The sequence below is a fragment of the Colius striatus genome, chromosome 6 (genome assembly GCF_028858725.1).
Source record: "Colius striatus isolate bColStr4 chromosome 6, bColStr4.1.hap1, whole genome shotgun sequence".
Lineage (NCBI taxonomy): Eukaryota > Metazoa > Chordata > Aves > Coliiformes > Coliidae > Colius > Colius striatus.
The window spans coordinates 23,300,972-23,319,295 of record NC_084764.1 but is presented as its reverse complement, the minus strand read 5'-3'; the positions used below and the strand labels follow the sequence as shown (position 1 = coordinate 23,319,295).

General features: G+C 38.4%; 1 protein-coding gene across 1 annotated transcript in view; it reads left to right on the top strand.

The window, feature by feature from the left end:
• The window catches only part of SLC24A4 (solute carrier family 24 member 4), a 98,006-nt gene extending 80,850 nt beyond the window's left edge, over positions 1 to 17,156 (top strand). Inside the window, exons 13-17 of the mRNA XM_061997764.1 lie at positions 8,727 to 8,893; positions 10,870 to 10,984; positions 12,975 to 13,087; positions 13,921 to 13,986; positions 15,709 to 17,156. Coding sequence (XP_061853748.1) covers positions 8,727 to 8,893; positions 10,870 to 10,984; positions 12,975 to 13,087; positions 13,921 to 13,986; positions 15,709 to 15,861 — 614 coding nt within the window. The 3' untranslated portion in view covers positions 15,862 to 17,156. The remainder of the gene's footprint in view (positions 1 to 8,726; positions 8,894 to 10,869; positions 10,985 to 12,974; positions 13,088 to 13,920; positions 13,987 to 15,708) is intronic.
• The last annotated feature ends 1,168 nt before the right edge of the window (positions 17,157 to 18,324 follow it).

The following is an 18,324-nucleotide window of genomic DNA, read 5'->3' as shown; positions in this document are numbered from 1 at the left end:
TAACAGGGGATGAAGGCTCTCCCTGGTCTTTCTTTTGCTGTTAATGTATTTATAGAAACTTTTCTTAGTACCCTTTACCTCTAAAGCCAGTTTGACTTCTAGCTGGGCTTTTGACCTTCTAATTATCTCCCTACATAACCTAACAATGTTCTTGTACTCACTGTGAGTGGTTTGCCCCTTCTTCTGGAGGTCATAAACTCTCTTTTTTCCCTGATTTTAAGCCTGATTTTAGCCTATGTTTAGGTTTGAATGTACTACTCAAATTGCATATTCTTGATCTTTTTGAAAGAGCAATTTTTTTTTCTGAAACAAATAAATGTAAGCGAAGTTTAAAGCACTACATCGTCTCTGAGAGATGCTAAGAAATCATTTGCCATCTGTAAGTTTTGTGTATTGTTTTCTTTTATCCTCTTGCCAATGTCAATGCTCAGCAATAAATGTAGGTCTTTAGCATACAGAAATAGAGAATAACATTGTTACATGAAAAAAAAAGATCCAGCTACAGCATCCAGCCTAGATCTTGTGTCAAACATCCAGAGAGTTTCATCCCCAGGGTGTGGCTCAGGCCCATCTTGGAACAGGAAACAACACATCGTTTTTATGGAAATTGTGGTACTGTAAAAAAAACAGCTTTTGCCTTTGATTTTTGTGTGGGAGGAAACATTGTCTTTAGAAGAGGAGGGTTTTTTTCTCAACCTAATCTTTAGGCCATGATAATTGTCTTCCAAGAGAAAGGTTCATTTGATGCTTTACAAGTTGATTGCTCTATCTTAAACGAAAAGAAAAAGCCCACAGATCGGAAAAAAAGCAGGATGGAACTGAGCAGGCAACTTTGACAACAAAGCGTTGTGTAAAAGCACTTACATAGCTCAGTCATCTTTTTGAGCCCAGACTCAGAATAGCACTTCTGTGCAGCTCTTATAGGATGCTTAAATCCCATTCACTGTCATATGTTTTAAAATAGTCAGTGTTCTCGGCTCCTGCTGATTTCACAGAAATGAAGAACTTCTCTTACGGGATTGTGCCAAGGAGGTCTTATAAAAGTCAAGATGGTATTAGCTAAAATAGGAATAATAATTCCCAGAGCTAAAGTGAGATGACAGTAATGGAGATAAGCAATCCTGCCCATTTTTGTATGGATCCAAAATACAAAGACAACGTGTAGGATAGAAGCAAAAAGGAATTAATAGTATCTTCTAAAAACATTTTTAAAGTGTTTGTACTTGGCCAAATCAAATGTTTGTCTTGCACAGTATTCTGACTGTAACCATGACTTTATGAAGAAGCCTAGGGAAGAGTGAAACAGGACACATTGGCCTTCAGCTGTTTTCAGCTCAAGGAACTTCCTGCATTGAATTTTAAGTAGTTAAAAATTGTTTCTTCTTCATTAAACTAGCTAATTGTCATCAAATCTTTGCAAACATTTTAACAACCAGATCACTGTTTGAGAAGGAGTTTTATAGTTGTATGTGAATCATCTCCTTTTACTTGGTTTGAATCTGGCTTCTAGTTGCTTCATTTGACGTCTTCTATTGGAAAACACAGTGAAGAAGGCAAAGGCCATGTACCTTATTTGAACGTTCAGGTTGCTATAGGTCTTTGTTGTATCACCTGTGGAAGTGTACGTCCTCAGGGCTGAGCTAGAGACAGAAGAGAATTCCATGTAGAAATCTCTCTAGTTTCTGCCTCTGTAAACACTGATGCAGAGAGTTACTTTAGCCTCTGCAATGCCCCTGTTTTCTGTTTGTGCTCCTCAATACTTTGATCACTAGTGGACCCAGCAGACTTCCTGCTCCTGTTGTATTTGAATTGAAATTTATTGTGAATTTTGATTCTTCTTTGCAGTTGTTCCTTAGACTCTCTTTTTGGCCTGCTCTGTGGTGCTTTTGCCAAAGTTTGAAAACATGACTTAGGTGGCTGAGTAAGGAAGAGAGCTAGATTCCATAGCTTCTTTGATGTTGCAAGACAGTTCTTCCAAGTTCAGAGCAGCACCTAACTGTAGTATTCTAAAGTGCATTCTTGGAGAGCTTCCTCTTACCACTGCCTGTGTAATGTGACTCCTACCTTAAAATTATATTTCTGAACACAAGTATGCTTCTGAGGGACATCTCACAAGTTGTCGTCATGTACTGTGCTTTGATTCGCATTGTATTCTTGGAGCTCATGAGGCAGATTTCTTTTGTAGAAAATGAATCTGGAAAATGCACTTCAGAAGAACAACAAGTGTGCTTTACCTTGGAGGAGAATACACAGCAAGAGAAGCAGGCAAAGTTTAGTTTAGTAACTCATCACTTAATTCTGACAGGGCAAAGAAGGACTCAAGGAAGTCTATAAATCCCAGTTCTCCCATATAAAACATTGATAAACAGCAAAGTTAGAACATACAAAACAAAGCATGCCAAAATCCAACCAAGCCAGACAAGTTATGTGGAGTACCTCTGCTCAATTATGATTTGGGTTTGTTGAGTATTGCCCTATGTAAGCGTATAGTAACTCTTGAGAGTAAAGCTTTTTTCTGCATACTGGAAGGAAATCCTTTTTCCAGACCAGTTCCCACTCTATCAAAAATGTGTCTTTAAGAGAAAAATAATAGCATAAATCCAAATATGAAAAGTGTGATAAAGGCACAGGCTGAAAATAGAAATCTGGTTTGTTTTGGACAGATGATCTGGAATTTGGAACTTCTGCTTTGTAAAGTGAAACTTACAAGAAAAGTGGCAGTAGTTTGGAAAATAGTCTGTTTTGGATGAAGAAGAAAAGTAAAACCTCGATATTTTCCACAGACAAAAATAATTGTTTCCAAAACTCAGTTACAGTCGAATGGCAATAAAAATATTTTAATGTGTCAGCTGCCCACTTGGAAGGCTGAAGAGATTGGGCCTTCTTGGATACCCTGTTACACCCTACGTGTCCTGTCTCTAGTGTGGTAACATAGAGTCTCTTACCCTCACAATTCCTAGGGAAAGTTGCAGAGCTGAAATTAGGATTTTTCCAAAAAGATGGAGAGTCAACTGTCGTGTTAATTTTCCCAACAGCAAATAAACAAACATTTTCTCTGATTTTTTTTTTCTTTTGCAACAAATGCATTTTTCACTGGAAAATAATTCTGATGGAAAATTCACTAAGGATCTAGTTTGTTATATCTATTACATTTGTTTCTATGTTGAGTCCTGTACTTTGGACAAAACCTTACATTCCTCTGTTGTGTTTTGGATACTGCACATTCTCAGAAATTAATTAGGCTTTCAGATTGGCTAATTTACCTATATTCAATTAGTCTCAACTCTGATACGAACAACGGCACTTTTTATGAGCATTTTAGTTGCTACCTGGATTATTTTTTCCAAGTGAAAAACGGCGAGGACATTTAAACATAAAAAAGAACTTTAAAAAGTATAAAATGGAGCACCAAAAAAATCTGTAGTAGTAATCCTTCTAGGCCTGCCTGGGTGTCCTGTATTTTTCTTCTAGCTTTACCATTGTCAAAACAAAACAAACCCAGGAAAAATAGAAATCAATAATAAACTCCAGGAAGCCTTTCACATTTTGCAGATAGACTTATCTTAGAGAAAACCCTTCCCATTTTCCAAGTTAGATTTCTATTAATCCGTAACAATGCAGTTAAAAATCCCGTGTGTCAATTAGGTTCATGCTTTTCAGGGATGTTTTCATTTTTTTAGATCAGTCATCTACTAATTTTGTTGTGTAAGGAGATACTTTTTTTTTACATGTGAAGGTTTAGGTGTGTTCTAAAGTAGCTAATATGTGGAGCAGTGGTCTGTGCTTGACTACCACACTTTAAAGGGAAGACTAAGTGGAAAAGTTATCAAATTCAGTTAACTGCAGTAACTGAGATCTGTCTCCTGACAGTGTAGTTGCAGACTCCAGTCTGTCTAAACTCAAAAAATGTTTCCTATGCAGCTTACAGGCTAGGACACATAGGCTGTCTGCACTATGCATTTGAAAGTTGTCTCTCAGACTAGGTCTCTCTTGGTCCCTTGGACTAAATACCTGTTATTATTTAGAGCCCTTTTGAGTTTGTGTCTCTGATTCAGCTTTATACCAAGGGAATCTCAGTGGTGTGATGCAAGGCTGCTCTGTCTTGTAAACCAAAAGACAGTAAATGGGGACAATCAGGAGACTTACTTCAAGAGTATATTCCTCATCTGAATCAGAACACAAATGTGGATTCACATTTCCATAACGAGGTTGTTTCAAATCTGCATGAATATTGCAAATAGGACAATATTTTTCCTGTAAATGTCACTTTCTTTAATACTTTAAGGATATACTCATTTCCTTTCATTTCTGCAATGTGTGTTGTTGATTTCAGTCACCAGGACACTATGTGAAAGTAACTGTTGTGAGCATAACATCTGGAAAAATGACAAGCCCAGAGATGTATTGAAAATTAGCAAAGGGCTCCTTGTTATAGGGCTACTGCTTCACTTTCAGAAACATTGTTATCAGACTCTTCTGTAATGATACCTCTCTGAAATAAGTGATATGCTTGGCTTCAAAATATCTGAAGAAACAGAAAAATGACTATAAAGTAGAAAAAATAACTTAACGCAAAAAATGTATTTTTTCTCTTTTACAGCAGATTGAACAGAACATAGACCAATGTTGCTTTCTGCAATAAAGCAATATTCTTTCATAATTAAGGAGGAGGTGGCAAAAAAATTCACTTTTCCTCGGCTATGTGTGTGTTGAGGAGCTTTCAGACCCAGGGCCCACAGAAGTGGTCAGTACTGCTATTAAAAAAAACGAGCTAAGGTCTTGTAATGAGACTGTCTGTTTTCACAGAACAGCTATGTGTCGAATAATAGCCTTAATGAGGATGATAATTGTCTTCCTTGCAGATGTACTAGGGAGCTAAACAACAGTCACAAAACATTTGTTGTGAGCTAAAAGTAAAATGAACTAAAAGTATGTCACACTATGACAAATTTCTCACTAAATTGTTTTAGTGGTTATTTTAGAATGAGTGATGAGAACCAGAAAAACAGCAGCACAAGAAGTAATTTCAAAAGAACTTAAATAAAAATGTTCAAATTTTCAAGCTATATATTTTTTGTACATTCACCTAAGCCAGGTGAAGTGAATGAAGTCATCCATTTCCTGAGGAAATAAAGTCTGAGTTTGCTGCTAAATTTACTGACTGAATTCTGACTAAACTACCAAGTCATAGTGTAAGTGTAGACTTCTTTAGTACTGGGTGGCACGCAAGTTAGTACGAGCTGAAGAAAATGGCCCAAGGCATAACCAAAGCGAGATATAGTTAAAGCTTTATATGTAAATTTATAAAGCTAGCAAACCCTGACACAGAAGAGAAATCAATGTAAAATTTGTCAGGTAGACTGCTTTGGCCATATGGTTCGGAACTCTTCCAGGTCAACTGCAAATGGTCAATCAGCTTCTCTGTTAACCCAGCAAAACCCAGAATTATCTGCAGTTCTTCCCCAAAGTCTCAAGCCTATTTGTCACATAATGAATGCAAATGTCACTTCACAAACTATCTAGCTATAAGAAATAGTTTTGACTCATGGAGTTGTGTGGATAAAACATCACTACTAACAGAGCTGAGAATTTGAATCTGACACACATCCATTCAAACTGAGCAAAGGTAAGGGAAAGGCAAGTTCTCCTCCACTATTATTTTGGTTTTCTGGGAACTGAGCAAGCATAGCAATGCCACATAGCAATGAATTCTCACAGTTAACCATTTTTTAAAGTAATTCAGGGCACTACACAGGATATTCCTCCGCAGAGGCTATGTGCATCTATTTATGCTCTGTTTGGTCTCGGGGCAATTTTGTTTCCTTTATTCATGTTATTGAAAAGAGAAATGAGACTGATCTCCTCTATAGCAGCACTGAAGTCAGTCAGATTACACCCACATCAGATCAAAATCAGATCCATATTTTTTTCTTGTCAAGCAGTCGCCCACTCACCCTGCATTTGGAAGTACGCACTGAGGAAATTACTGGCTTAGGCCGTGCCGATTTGTTCGACTATGAACCAAGCTTAGCAACTTGGGTAGACAAAGAGTACAAATTGACTAGCGAGAGTCTTTAATGATCCAGACTGTAACAAATCAAATGGGAGGAGGTATAAATTACCATAGGATATTTACAGCCTCATTAACAGAAGTGAGATGTGAGCTAAGTGTCATTCTCTGGACAGAACAGATAAAAGACAAAAGTCCGTATCGCAGTATATCTAACCAGAGGGGAAAAGGACTTTCCATTAAAACCTGTAATAGATAACCAGCAGCATGTAAAATTCTAGAATTTGAATTGACCCTAGGACACTTCAGTAGTTCTATGTATTAGAAGATCCACAGCCACAAGCTAAATGGGAATAAAGAGCCAAGCTTAGTTTAAGATTTCCTGGTGGGAAATGCACAAAGAAATATTGAGTTAAGGCGCCAATTCATAACTTAAGCAAGACAATGTAGTACTAGAATACATAGCTGAAGACAATGAATAAAAACTTGTGTTTGGACTCGCAAAGTTAAGTTAGACTAGTAAGTAGCCTCATAAATGAGGAAAGTATTATTCATTTTTAAATGTCTAATATTGAATTTCATTATATCTGGTGCACATCCATCCAGAGGAGAGATTTAAATCTAATTAAATTCACTGACAAAAGCTCTCATTAAACAAATCCTAATTCCCAGTGTCTTTACTGAAAGAAAATTCCTGATAAAAGCGATAGGAGCTTTCGCTGATTATTACCTGCCCTTTACAATTTAGCTAACTTAACTGGAAGGTGTATCTGATCATTTTCTTCAGTGTAATTTCTCCTTCTCTGGAGATTTTCGAAACCCACCTGGACGCATTCCTGTGCAACCTGATCTAGGCAGACCTGCTTTTAGCAAGGAGGTTGGACTAGATCATAGAATCATAGAATGGTAGGGGTTGGAAGGGACCTTTAGAGAGCATCTAGTCCAATGATGTCTAAAAGTTCCTTCTAGTTCTTGCCATCTGTGATCAAACATTTTATTGAAAATTGCCTATTTTATTAGATCTTATGCATATAATTATAAATTAATGATGGAAAACCTTACTAGCTCAAGTCTAGAAAATAAGTAGAGGAAACCCAAACTAAAAATGCCATGCTGTTGACTGTGATACTTTGGTTTAGTCTGATAATCCTGCTTGCAGGATACCTCATGAAACATACAAGTGCCCCATTTACTTATGGCCCAATTATAATAATTCTCTTCTATATATTTATATTTATGTCCACATTTACAATACATTACATTTTTAAGACCTGAGAAGGTGTGCACTTGTCTTCAGTAATGACAGTTCTCTGGTATTTTTCACCAATTAATTTTTGGAGAGCTGTATGACAGTAGTCAGTATCATAGAATCATAGAATGGTAGGGGTTGGAAGGGACTTTTAGAGATCATCTAGTCCAACCCCCCTGCAGAAGCAGGTTCACCTAGATCAGGTCACATAGGAACATGTCCAGGCAGGTCTTGAAGACCTCCGAGGAAGGAGACTCCACAACCCCTCTGGGCAGCCTGTGCCAGGGCTCCCTCACCTGAACAGTGAAATAGTTTTTTCTTATGTTTAAGTGGAACTTTTTGTGTTCCAGCTTCATCCCATTACCCCTTGTCCTGTTGCTGGCTACTATAGAAAAAAGGGATCCCCCAACCTCCTGACACGCACCCTTTAGATACTTTTAAATATTAATGAGATCTCCCCTCAGTCTCCTCCAGACTATACAGCCCCAGTTCCCACAACCTTTCCTCATATGAAAGATGTTCCATTCCCCTGATCATCTTGGTGGCCCTGCGCTGGACTCTCTCCAGAAGTTCCCTGTCCCTCTTGAGCTGGGGAGCCCAGAACTGGACACAGGACTCCAGATGAGGCCTCACCAGGGCAGAGTAAAGGGGGAGCAGAACCTCCCTCAACCTGCTGACCACACTCTTCTTGATGCATCCCAGGATGCCATTGGCCTTCTTGGCCACGAGGGCACATTGCTGGCTCATGTTCAGTTTATTATCAACCATCACTCCCAGGTGTCTCTGTGCAGAGCTGCTCTTCAGCAGTTCAACCCCCTGCCTGTACTGGTGCATGGAGTTGTTCTTTCCCAGATGCAGGACTCTGCACTTGTCCTTGTTCCTCTCTGCCCAACTCTCAAGCCGGTCGAGATACCGCTGAGTGACAGCACAGCCTTCTGGGGAATCAGCCAGTCCTCCCAGCTTGGTGTTTCCTAAGTCTTCAGTTTCCTTTTATAAAGAAGTTTTGGTCTTTGCTTCTGTTTTTTGTGGAAGTATTTTCTGTTGTTGCACAGAGAGTACAAGTTATTTTCACAAGAATTTCCATCTTCCTTTTTAGAAGCTGAGGGATTGGTTGTTTGGTTTTGTTTTTTAGAAATTTTCATTAATAGTGATTCAAGTATTTGAAAGAGCATAAAACCTGATAATTTTGGTTTAAAATAATCCATGCTTTTAAATCATTTTAATTCTTTCATAGATTTACACAGACTCTGTCAGGCTTAATTATAAGATTCTGGATGTGTATGCAGAACTTGACTGAGTGATGAGACCAAGTATAGATGAAGGTATGCTGGAAAATGAGCTGACAGGCACAGTTGCAAACATCCTTCTGGGATCTTTAGGATCATCTGCTGTGTTCAAAGAGGTACAACTGGGCCTGAGATAATGATGGGAAAGCTAAACTGGCTCTTTCCTTTCTTTGTCCTGCAGATGGAAAAATGAACAAAATTAAATGGATTTTGACATGGCCATTGATATTCATGCTCTTTTGCACCATTCCAAACTGCAGCAAACCCCGCTGGGAGAGGTGGTTTATGATGACATTCATCTTATCCACTGTCTGGATTGCTTTGTTCTCCTACTTCATGGTGTGGATGGTAAGTACATGTAGCAGGACCCATACTGAATGAAATGTTCATCTCAAAACAGAGAACATATCTTTTGTGTATTTGTTAAAAGAAAGGCATGCAATTGTAGTATATTCTCTTCAGCTCTTCCTCTGATTACTATAATTGTAGCTTTCTAGTGCTTTCTTTCTGTGCAAATAATTGGGCCTTTACTGTGCAGAAATACAGTACAGAAAAGTGCCAAATTTTCAAGAGAATGTGGACATCCACATCCTACTAGTAAAAAGGAGTTAAAATGAAAGCATTTAACTCTGAGCAGCTGAGACACTTTTAGAAATTTGGATACAAGATCTGATATTCATTTTTACTCTTTCAGTTTCTCAAGTTTATGTTTTCAGTCAGAGACGTGGCATCAATAGGAAAGCTCCTCAGATAGTTTCTGTGATGGAAAACCTAGCCATACTTCTGAAGTATAGAAGTTACCCTTTTATACACTGGAAGTTGTAAAACCCGAATGCTGTATAACTGGAAGATTGGTGGGATATGCTGCTGAAGATTTATATGCCCATTTTCCCTTTTAAAGGAAAATATAGTGAAGAAACCTTTAGCTGGTTTCATCCTCAAATACATACAGCCTCACATATATACACTCAAATACAAATGTACACTCTTCTAGGCATGCATATGAAGGAATTTTTTTGTACGTGAGCTTCTTACCTGCAAAATCTCTTCTGGGTGGAGAGCATCTCTACCTTTCTCAATGTGTCAAGCATTTGCAAACTACTTTATATTCATAATTCCTCTCATGGAATGCTGTGTTTTCTATACACTTTCTGCAACTTTCTGCATGAGTTTTGTATTGTAAAGTTATCCTATTGTCATTTAATGTAGACTGTGGCAGATAAATTCATATGCCAGCCACTCATTCTGCCTGTCATATAATGGTGCCAAAGCCACACAGTTGTATGATGTCCTTTACAAGGCCATGCACTGCAGCTCGATTCCATTTGTAGATATTCCCTTCACAAATGAGACAATGTGCTCGTGAAAGCTGCAACACAGATTATTTTGAGGCAGACAAGACCTTAATACTCCGTTACAGGAGAATACAGCAAGAGAATTATGCCCACTCCTATTTCTGAGTCACAGCTTTCCCCTGAGAATAAGGTTTGTGAGCGGGTTCCTTAAAATATACCTTTTCTTTGGTGAAGGGTCCAGTTTTCCTCATGTAAGAGATTGACAAACTATTCCAAGAAAACAACACAGAGCCTTAAAAACTTTCACCTTTAGCAATTGCAGCAGGGAAGTAGCTGCCTGTCGCTGATTCAGTCTTCTCACTCACAAGGCTGTTTCCTTTTCAGCTGCCTGTTCATCTGTTTTTCTTGATGCTTTTTCAGCCTTCTTTGGATGTTCCAGCTAAATACAGTTCCATGTCCTTTCTGATAACTCTGCTACAACCTTCAGCCATTCCCTAACCTCTTCTAAAGCTGCATCTGGACTCTCAGGGGAAAATAAAACCAGACTTGCTCACTTTGGGATTATATCAGAAGTCATGCAAGAAACTGGTTCCTTCCTCATGAGTTGGTATAAAATAAGTCCTTCATATATCTGTCTCAATATCACAATATAAATCAGTTGCTATCCTTTTGATAATAGAACCAGCAAGAATCTTGCATTTCTTGAGAATTAAAAAACAAAACAAACCACAGGCTGGATTATGTCTGTGCATCTCCTTAAAAGATCAGCCTGTCCTGCTAGAAGCATGGAAAATGGAGCTTTTTGTTCGCTCATAAAATGTTGAATAATGTGACCCAAAATACTTTTCACAGAGTTGATTTTAGGCTGGATATTCCACAATTATTTAACTCGCAGAAATGTATTAGTATCCTGAGTCTAATCCTGTTAGGCTCCATACCCGGAATCAAAGTTAAGAGTATGCCACAACTGTGTTGAAATGAAGAGACTTTCCAAACATGATAGGCTAATCTGTTTTCCTCACTGTTCAGGTGACTGTGATTGGATACACCCTTGGAATACCAGATGTCATCATGGGCATTACATTCCTAGCTGCAGGAACAAGCGTCCCAGACTGCATGGCCAGCTTAATAGTAGCAAGACAAGGTACTGTGTCTGCTGAAACATTTCTGCAGTCTTGCACACATGCTTTGTGATTTTTCTCTCTCTGTACACACAAGTTCTCAGTGCAATTACATTCTTCTTTTATTTTATTTTTACTGTTTCAGGACCTCATTAAAAGCCAAAACCCTTTGCTAATTATTGTGAATCAAAAACGTAATCCTTGTCCTGTTATCTTTTGTTTATTGGGACAGGGCACACTAGCATTCTAGAAGGTCATTCAGTACTCAGATGTCCCATGTCTGGTGTGTATCAGGCAGCTTAAAAAGATAAAAGTAGTAGACAAACTGAAATATCAACTGTTAAAAACTACATTGAAGAATGTAAGCTGACCAGTCCTTGTCCATGTAAAACTGGAAGTGGTTTAAGAGGATCTGACAGAAGTGATAAATTAGACAAATGCAGACTACTTTCCCATTGAGACACATGAATAATTGCACTGGAAAGGGTTTTAGATAAATGTCAGCTATGTCCTCATATGTAGCCATATCCCTTCCTGTTGCTGAGAAACATTAAACCTGAGAGTGTTACCTCCTGTACTGCAGTAAAATAAGAAAAAGCCCTAACTGTATTATTTTCTACTATTCCAGTTCCAGTCTTTTTTCCAGATAATGAGATCTCCAGCAATCTCATCACTGGGCAAACAACAAGGGTTCTGAAGTGATAAATTAAGTACTCAAAAGCCCCACTTTTGTAGTTTGAGATAGGAGTAGTGCTGTGAATGTTACTTGATTGAAAAGAATTATATGTTTTAAATGTTTCATTTTCCAGGTTGTGTCATTTGTTATGTGCAGAAAAATCTCACCAAAAGCAATAAAAAAAAAGCAGTACAAAAAAATGTATTCAGGATTCTTATGGAACCATCTTACTACTAAATTAGTTTTCCATATATAGTGTTAAATTGAACAGATGTTTTGCAGGAGCAGAAGGGAAACATGTTACATGTTTAAATGCTGCTTTAAAAAGAGTGCTTCTTTAGATTAGTTCTTCTTTAGTAGTAGGCAAAACTAGTGTAGGGATTGTTTTCTCTGAAAGCAAAGGTAAACACTAGCTTGGCAAAGAGAAGCCCCATTCTTTTAAAAGACAATACAGAGATTTTGCACTATGGGGATTCAAGAGGGATGTTTACTGATAGATTGCAGATAAGTATCTAAAAAGTAGAGGTAGATACTACCATAATATGTATCCAAAGCATAACCTTTCTCTCACCATCTCCCTGTGATGCTGTGCTTATAGTGTGGTAATATCTGTCTCCACTCTGTCTGCCCTCAAAGTATTTGCTGGAAAAGTTCCATTTACATCAGAATTCCTCTTCCTTTTCACTTTGTGGAAGTGATTCAATTGACCAGTGCCTAAGGGAAATGATCAGGGAGAGCGAAGGACTCTGCTTTCCTTACATCCATTGACACTGGTGCAAAATGAGATGCCAGACAGTGATGAGCACTGGGAGCAGATTTCAAGTAATGCCTAGGGACTTCAACACCATTCACTTCTTTTTTCTTTTCCTGTATCATTTTGTTTTTCATGAAGTGAAGTCATTGCTGTTTAAGCCCCACAGAAGTGCTTTGAGCCTGTATCTGGTTGGGTTCTTTCCAAGACCACTTTTCATCATTCACAGAGATAAAGGCTACATCTCCACATCCTAAATCCAATACATAACCTCGAGGTTCCCTGTGGCTGCAAACTACCTGAAACAAGACTTGGTTTTTAATTGGCTTTGAACTTGGATGCTGAATTGATACCATACAGCCAGTAAAGGCTGTCCAAGACACAAGGAAGATGTAGCTGGAGTGAGCGCACACTTATTTCACAAATCAAGCTAAGATGCTGAAAATTGTTTCCCAGCTTTGGATACTTTGGCCCATCCAAGGGGGCTCTGATCAGTGCAGATCATTCCCCCTTAGTTTCCTCTAGTACACAGAGTAATGGTCCTATTGTTTTTTTTACTGAAGAGTTTGTGTTTTTATTTCTGCAGGCCTTGGTGACATGGCAGTGTCCAACACAATAGGAAGCAATGTCTTTGACATTCTGGTGGGCCTTGGCGTTCCCTGGGGTTTGCAGACCATGGCGATTAAATTTGGATCAACTGTATGTATACTTGGCAAAGCTTTCATTTGTTCTTCTTGTCTATTTAAAAAAAAAGTTCTAAAGAGAGAGCAGGCAAATATTTTTTTTAAAAAACCAAACCAACAACCTCCTAAGCATGTTACTGGCTGCCAAATAAGGTGTTATTTCTTTACCAGAGAACCGGGAGCTTCCACAGGCTGTAATTACTTCCCAGTTTGTCAGCTGGAGTATATTATACTGTGTGGTGCCATGGATATCTGTTCATGGCTCTGTCATTTTCCCATTACACAGCTTCAAGCACACCTCTCTATCTCCCTGTACATTAGTATTTTTGTCTGTAATACAAGAATAAACACGAAGTTCCACCTAAACATAAGAAAAAATTATTTTACTGTGAGGGTGAGGGAGCCCTGGCACAGGCTGCCCAGGGAGGGAATTCTTTTCTGGAGGTCTTCAAAACCCAAAACACAGTACGTGTTCCTCTGTGACCTGATCTAGGTGGACCTGCTTTGGCAGGGAGGTTGGACTAGATGATCTCTAAAGGTCCCTTTCAACCCCTACCATTCTATGGTTCTGTGAGTAACAGCATATCTCTCTCTCCCGAGGATCTTTTAACATAAAGTCTACTACAAATGCTGATTTATTGGGGTTTTTTATGGAAGTGGGATTACTTACACATCCCATTCTTCATTATGACAAATCTGTCATGAATTTGCATAGTTTAAAATGTTTAAGTCAGTCACTAATCAGAACAGAATGTGGACCATAAATTAACAAGTTGATTTCTGATCTCCAAAGCACAGTTGTTACATGCTGAGAATTTTAAAGGTCTCTTCTCTATCTAATTCCCACAGGTTAAGATCAACAGCAAAGGACTGGTCTATTCAGTTGCACTTTTGCTAGGATCAGTGGCACTTACTGTAAGTATGAGTGTCTCCAAGTATTCAAACTGCAAAAACTTATTAGATATTTCCACGTCACAGAAGGACAAAGTGGAAATACTTACTATCTCTGAATCATTGATTCTTTTAACATATTGGTCTCCTAACAGTGCTGTAAGTTGAAGTGTTACCATTGTCCTCAGTGAAGACTAAAATCTGACATTTTGTGCAAGTAAATACCACTGACTTCAGAGCCAATGTTGAAATTGTGGGTTCCAATAATACTTCTGTTCTCCTGTGTCAGTTGCATAACCCAGGCCTGTCTCTGTGTTGGGACAAGAGCTGGATGCACTTAGTCCTTGTGTCTGATTACAGAATCCTGGACTAACAAAGTGCTGTAGCCAGAACCCTTATTAAAGACTAGTCTGTGAGGACTGTGAACCTCAGGACTTTGAATAATCATGCTAAATGTCACTCAGCGTTAAACCTTACCTTTGTAACACAAAGTCAAACAATAATTCTGTTTCAAAAGTCAATTTTGCTGGTACTTAAGATGTGATCCTGCTGGCTTCCAGGGAACCCTCTGTAGGAAGAAACAAATCCCAGAGGTATAAAAATACCCACTTACACTAACATCTTTCACTGATGGCCTGTGGAGGCTCTGTAGAGACCTTGTAGAAGAGGGCATCATCACTGGAGATTTCACACTTTTGCATGACTAGATCTTACAGAACTCCATATCACCTGTGCATGGCTTAAGAGCCAGAATGACCAGGGCTGTTCACTGTGCCACTAACTTCCTGATGCGTCTAAAAGATAAGCTGTGGGAACCTGTTCTTTTCTTATCCCTGGTTCTGCCTTACTGTATGATGCCTGTAGAACAACAAAGATGTTCTGTAGACATTTGTATCTGTTACTGCATCTGTGGTGGTAATTAGCACTTTGGGAAAAATGGGAGGATTGTGCAGATGTGTTACTGTGCTACTTGTTCATGCTTTTCTGAAAAGAGTCTTTTCATAGCAGAAAGCCCGTCACCTGAGTTCAAAGCATCTATTGTTGTCTCATTTGTTCTGCTGGATACCCCAATTCACACAGACCTTCCCAGCAAAACTCGATGAGGAGTTTTGAGCAAAACAAATAATAATTCAGAGACACTCTCTGCCACTGAAAATAGATACTTTCCTGAGGACTTCATTGCACCTGTAACTTGTAACTTAGCTCTGGTGCTTAGCAAAACATCAAAGAAACCACCTCTTCTAAAGCTGTTGGAAGGAATGAACATTAGGTACTGGTGTATTAGTGGGACATAAAGGATGAGAAGGGCAACGCTGAAGGGTGAGGCATTCATGTAGTTTGGTGCATCCCTTTAGTTTATACCGAATCAATGAGTGAGCGCTGCCTGACTAGAGCATGCCCCATGTACTGAAGAGGCACAACAGACTGAAACTTGGCACCTAGGGGCTGTTTCTCAGTTACATGAAGAACTTGTGAAGGGGACATAAAATGAGTACATTTATTATTTTGTAAAAGGATCTCAGGACAACTTAGAGTCAGGCCAGAGTTTGAGTTCTTAGTTTGGGCCTCTACTTTCCTTTTCTTGATCGGAGAAACATATGTTGACTTTTTGATCTATAAAATACTGAGACTCTATTTTCTTCTTCGCTCAGGTTCTCTAATTCAAAAGACTCCCATAATGATTATAATGATTGTTTCCAAAAGGGTTCTTTGGGACTTAATTAACTACACTTTGTTTGCTTGCAGGTGCTTGGAATCCATGTAAATAAGTGGAAACTTGACAAGAAATTAGGCATCTACGTGTTGTTCCTTTATGCTGTTTTCCTGTGTTTCTCCATATTGATAGAGTTTAATGTCTTCACCTTTGTCAACTTCCCTATGTGCCGAGAAGAACCTTAAACCACAACAAGAAGAGTGACTGAAATTCTTCTAATTACATATGCTGTAAATGACAGGAGGCACTTCACATTTTTACCTTCTTTCCATCAGTAATTTGAATGTCGTTCCTGCTTTATCATCTAACAAGCACTTTTACCTGTGTGGAAGGAAAGCATACCTTTCTTTTAACATGCTAGCTCAAGGCAACCAAAGCATTTTCCTCCTCTTTGGACATTGCTGCTCAGTCACGAAGTTGTGTGGATCTTACTCAGAGCTCTAGAATGACCCATTTCTGGGACATTCTGTTTTGGTTTTCATTCTCCCTTTGCAGACAATCAACAACCACCACCAAGGTTAGCAAAAGGATGGGAGAAAAATCCTTGTAGTTCTTTTGGTTTTGACATTTACTTTCCATGGGAGAATAAGAGAACTTTTCTTGGCTCAGTTAAAATGGCTCAACTACAAGACCAGAAAGTCCAAGGCACATACCATGGCATGCACTGTTGAGGACATCATTTCCCCTTCAAGTGCTCTGCTTATAGAGGAACTGCACTGACAGTTTTTGATGGCAGTGTTGAATATTTAGTACTCCTTTCAGCGTGGCAGAGAAAGAAGAGGAAATGATTGTACATTGTATCATTTGTGATGATGCACACTAGAAGTCAGACTTTCTGCATATTGAAGAAGATAATTACATGCAGAAATTCATACTTGAAAATACATTTTACCATTAATGAGGAATGCTGTATACATAAATATAAACTAACATTTGTGGAATATCATGCCACAAGAAAAACTTTGCTTGGCCCTTGTAAGCTCATTGTGTAAATTTAGAAGAAACTAAACCAATAAAATATAACTGGGTGCTCAGTAATTATCAGTTACTGTTATCAGCTGAGAGTTGTATCTGAACATAATCCAGACTTTCTGACAACAAAACCCACCCTCAGTATGATTCGATCTGATTGTGGGAGGAAGAAGCTTATTTTTTCGGTCAAGAAGCTGGTGTGGTCTACGTTTTTATTTATTTCCTGAAGACAAGTGTCTGATACTGAGCAGTGCAGATAAAAGCAAGTCTGTCAAGAGAATACGATCCTTGATTTGATTGCGTGAAAGTTCTGAAGCATGATATACTTATTTTAAACCCTCAGGAGAAGCCACATTTTGATATCTTTTCCACCAGCATAAATCTGATACAAGGAATTACTCTGGATGTAATTGACAGCAAGATCTGGCCCAGAGTATTAAAAATATTGGGTAACATTCCACACTGTTGCAGTCACATGATTGCAGATCACTGAGAGAGTGTATTTTGAATTGCTAATAAACTTTAAAAATATTTTAAAGCTGTATATGAATGATCACATGAAGTTTCTAAAGAAGCACAGGTAACTTTATACATAGATGTTTTTAGTTTTTTAATGTTTCTAAACCAAGACAAATCTATCAACTAACGGTGCATTTTTAAATATATTAATATTTTGCACTTAGGACTATATATATAAAAAATCCCATTATTGGAAATAAGCACTAAATCAGACAGTTGTTTATTTTGATATATCTGACAATTCTGTTTAGCCAGCTCACATGCAGAATACTGGTTACACCAGGCAACGTGTTTACAGCTAAGGCCATTTAAAAATATTCTGGTACAAACTAAGGAGTGTATTCTGCTGCTGAATTTTCTTAGGAATTGGATCCCTTCAATGTAATTCTAAGTAAAGAGCAACATGTTTGTTATTTGCTTACACTTTGTTACAAATGTCAGTATTAGTATCCATTTAGGGTTTTCCACATTAATTAAGTAGTTGTGTAGTTGAACTAGCCAGTTCTAAAGATGGCAACAAATACAGCATTATTAAAATGCTTTATTGAATAGACAAGCCTGAGAGTAAACACATTTGATCTCAAGTATGCCAGTGACCCCATTTCCAGGCATTCAAGACATTTTTGCTGCAGCGTAAAGCTGAGGAGATGGAATTACGTTCTGTTGCAGAAAGGCTGTGAAGTTGGTGCATACTACTGTGCCACTGTAGGAGCATCCCTCTCTAGTCTTAGTCTCTTCCCTGCTGTCTTTCAGGAGGACAATTTGCTGCTGAAAATATTGTGATGGCTTAGATAGGCTGAAAGGAGCAGAGAGAGAGACTAAGTAACTGGGTTTTTTCTTATGTTCTGCTGTTGGGTGGGCTTGGAAAACTAACTGTCTCCAAGTAAATATTTGCTCTTCTGTGCCCTGTTCAGGCAGCTCAGATGTCTTTACATTACAGAAAAGTAGTTCCAAAATCTAGTTTTGAATGTCTGGTGATCAGCTGACAGTGATGAGGGCATCAATGTTTACAGTGCCAGAACTAGCAAGTTGTACTGTACCTTCATATTTCTGAGCCAGGCAATTTTAGACTAAGGGCTGTAGCAAGTATGTCCAAATATGCGTGAAATTGGGTTTACTAATGCCATGAATCCTTCACATATAATTTAGAATTATTC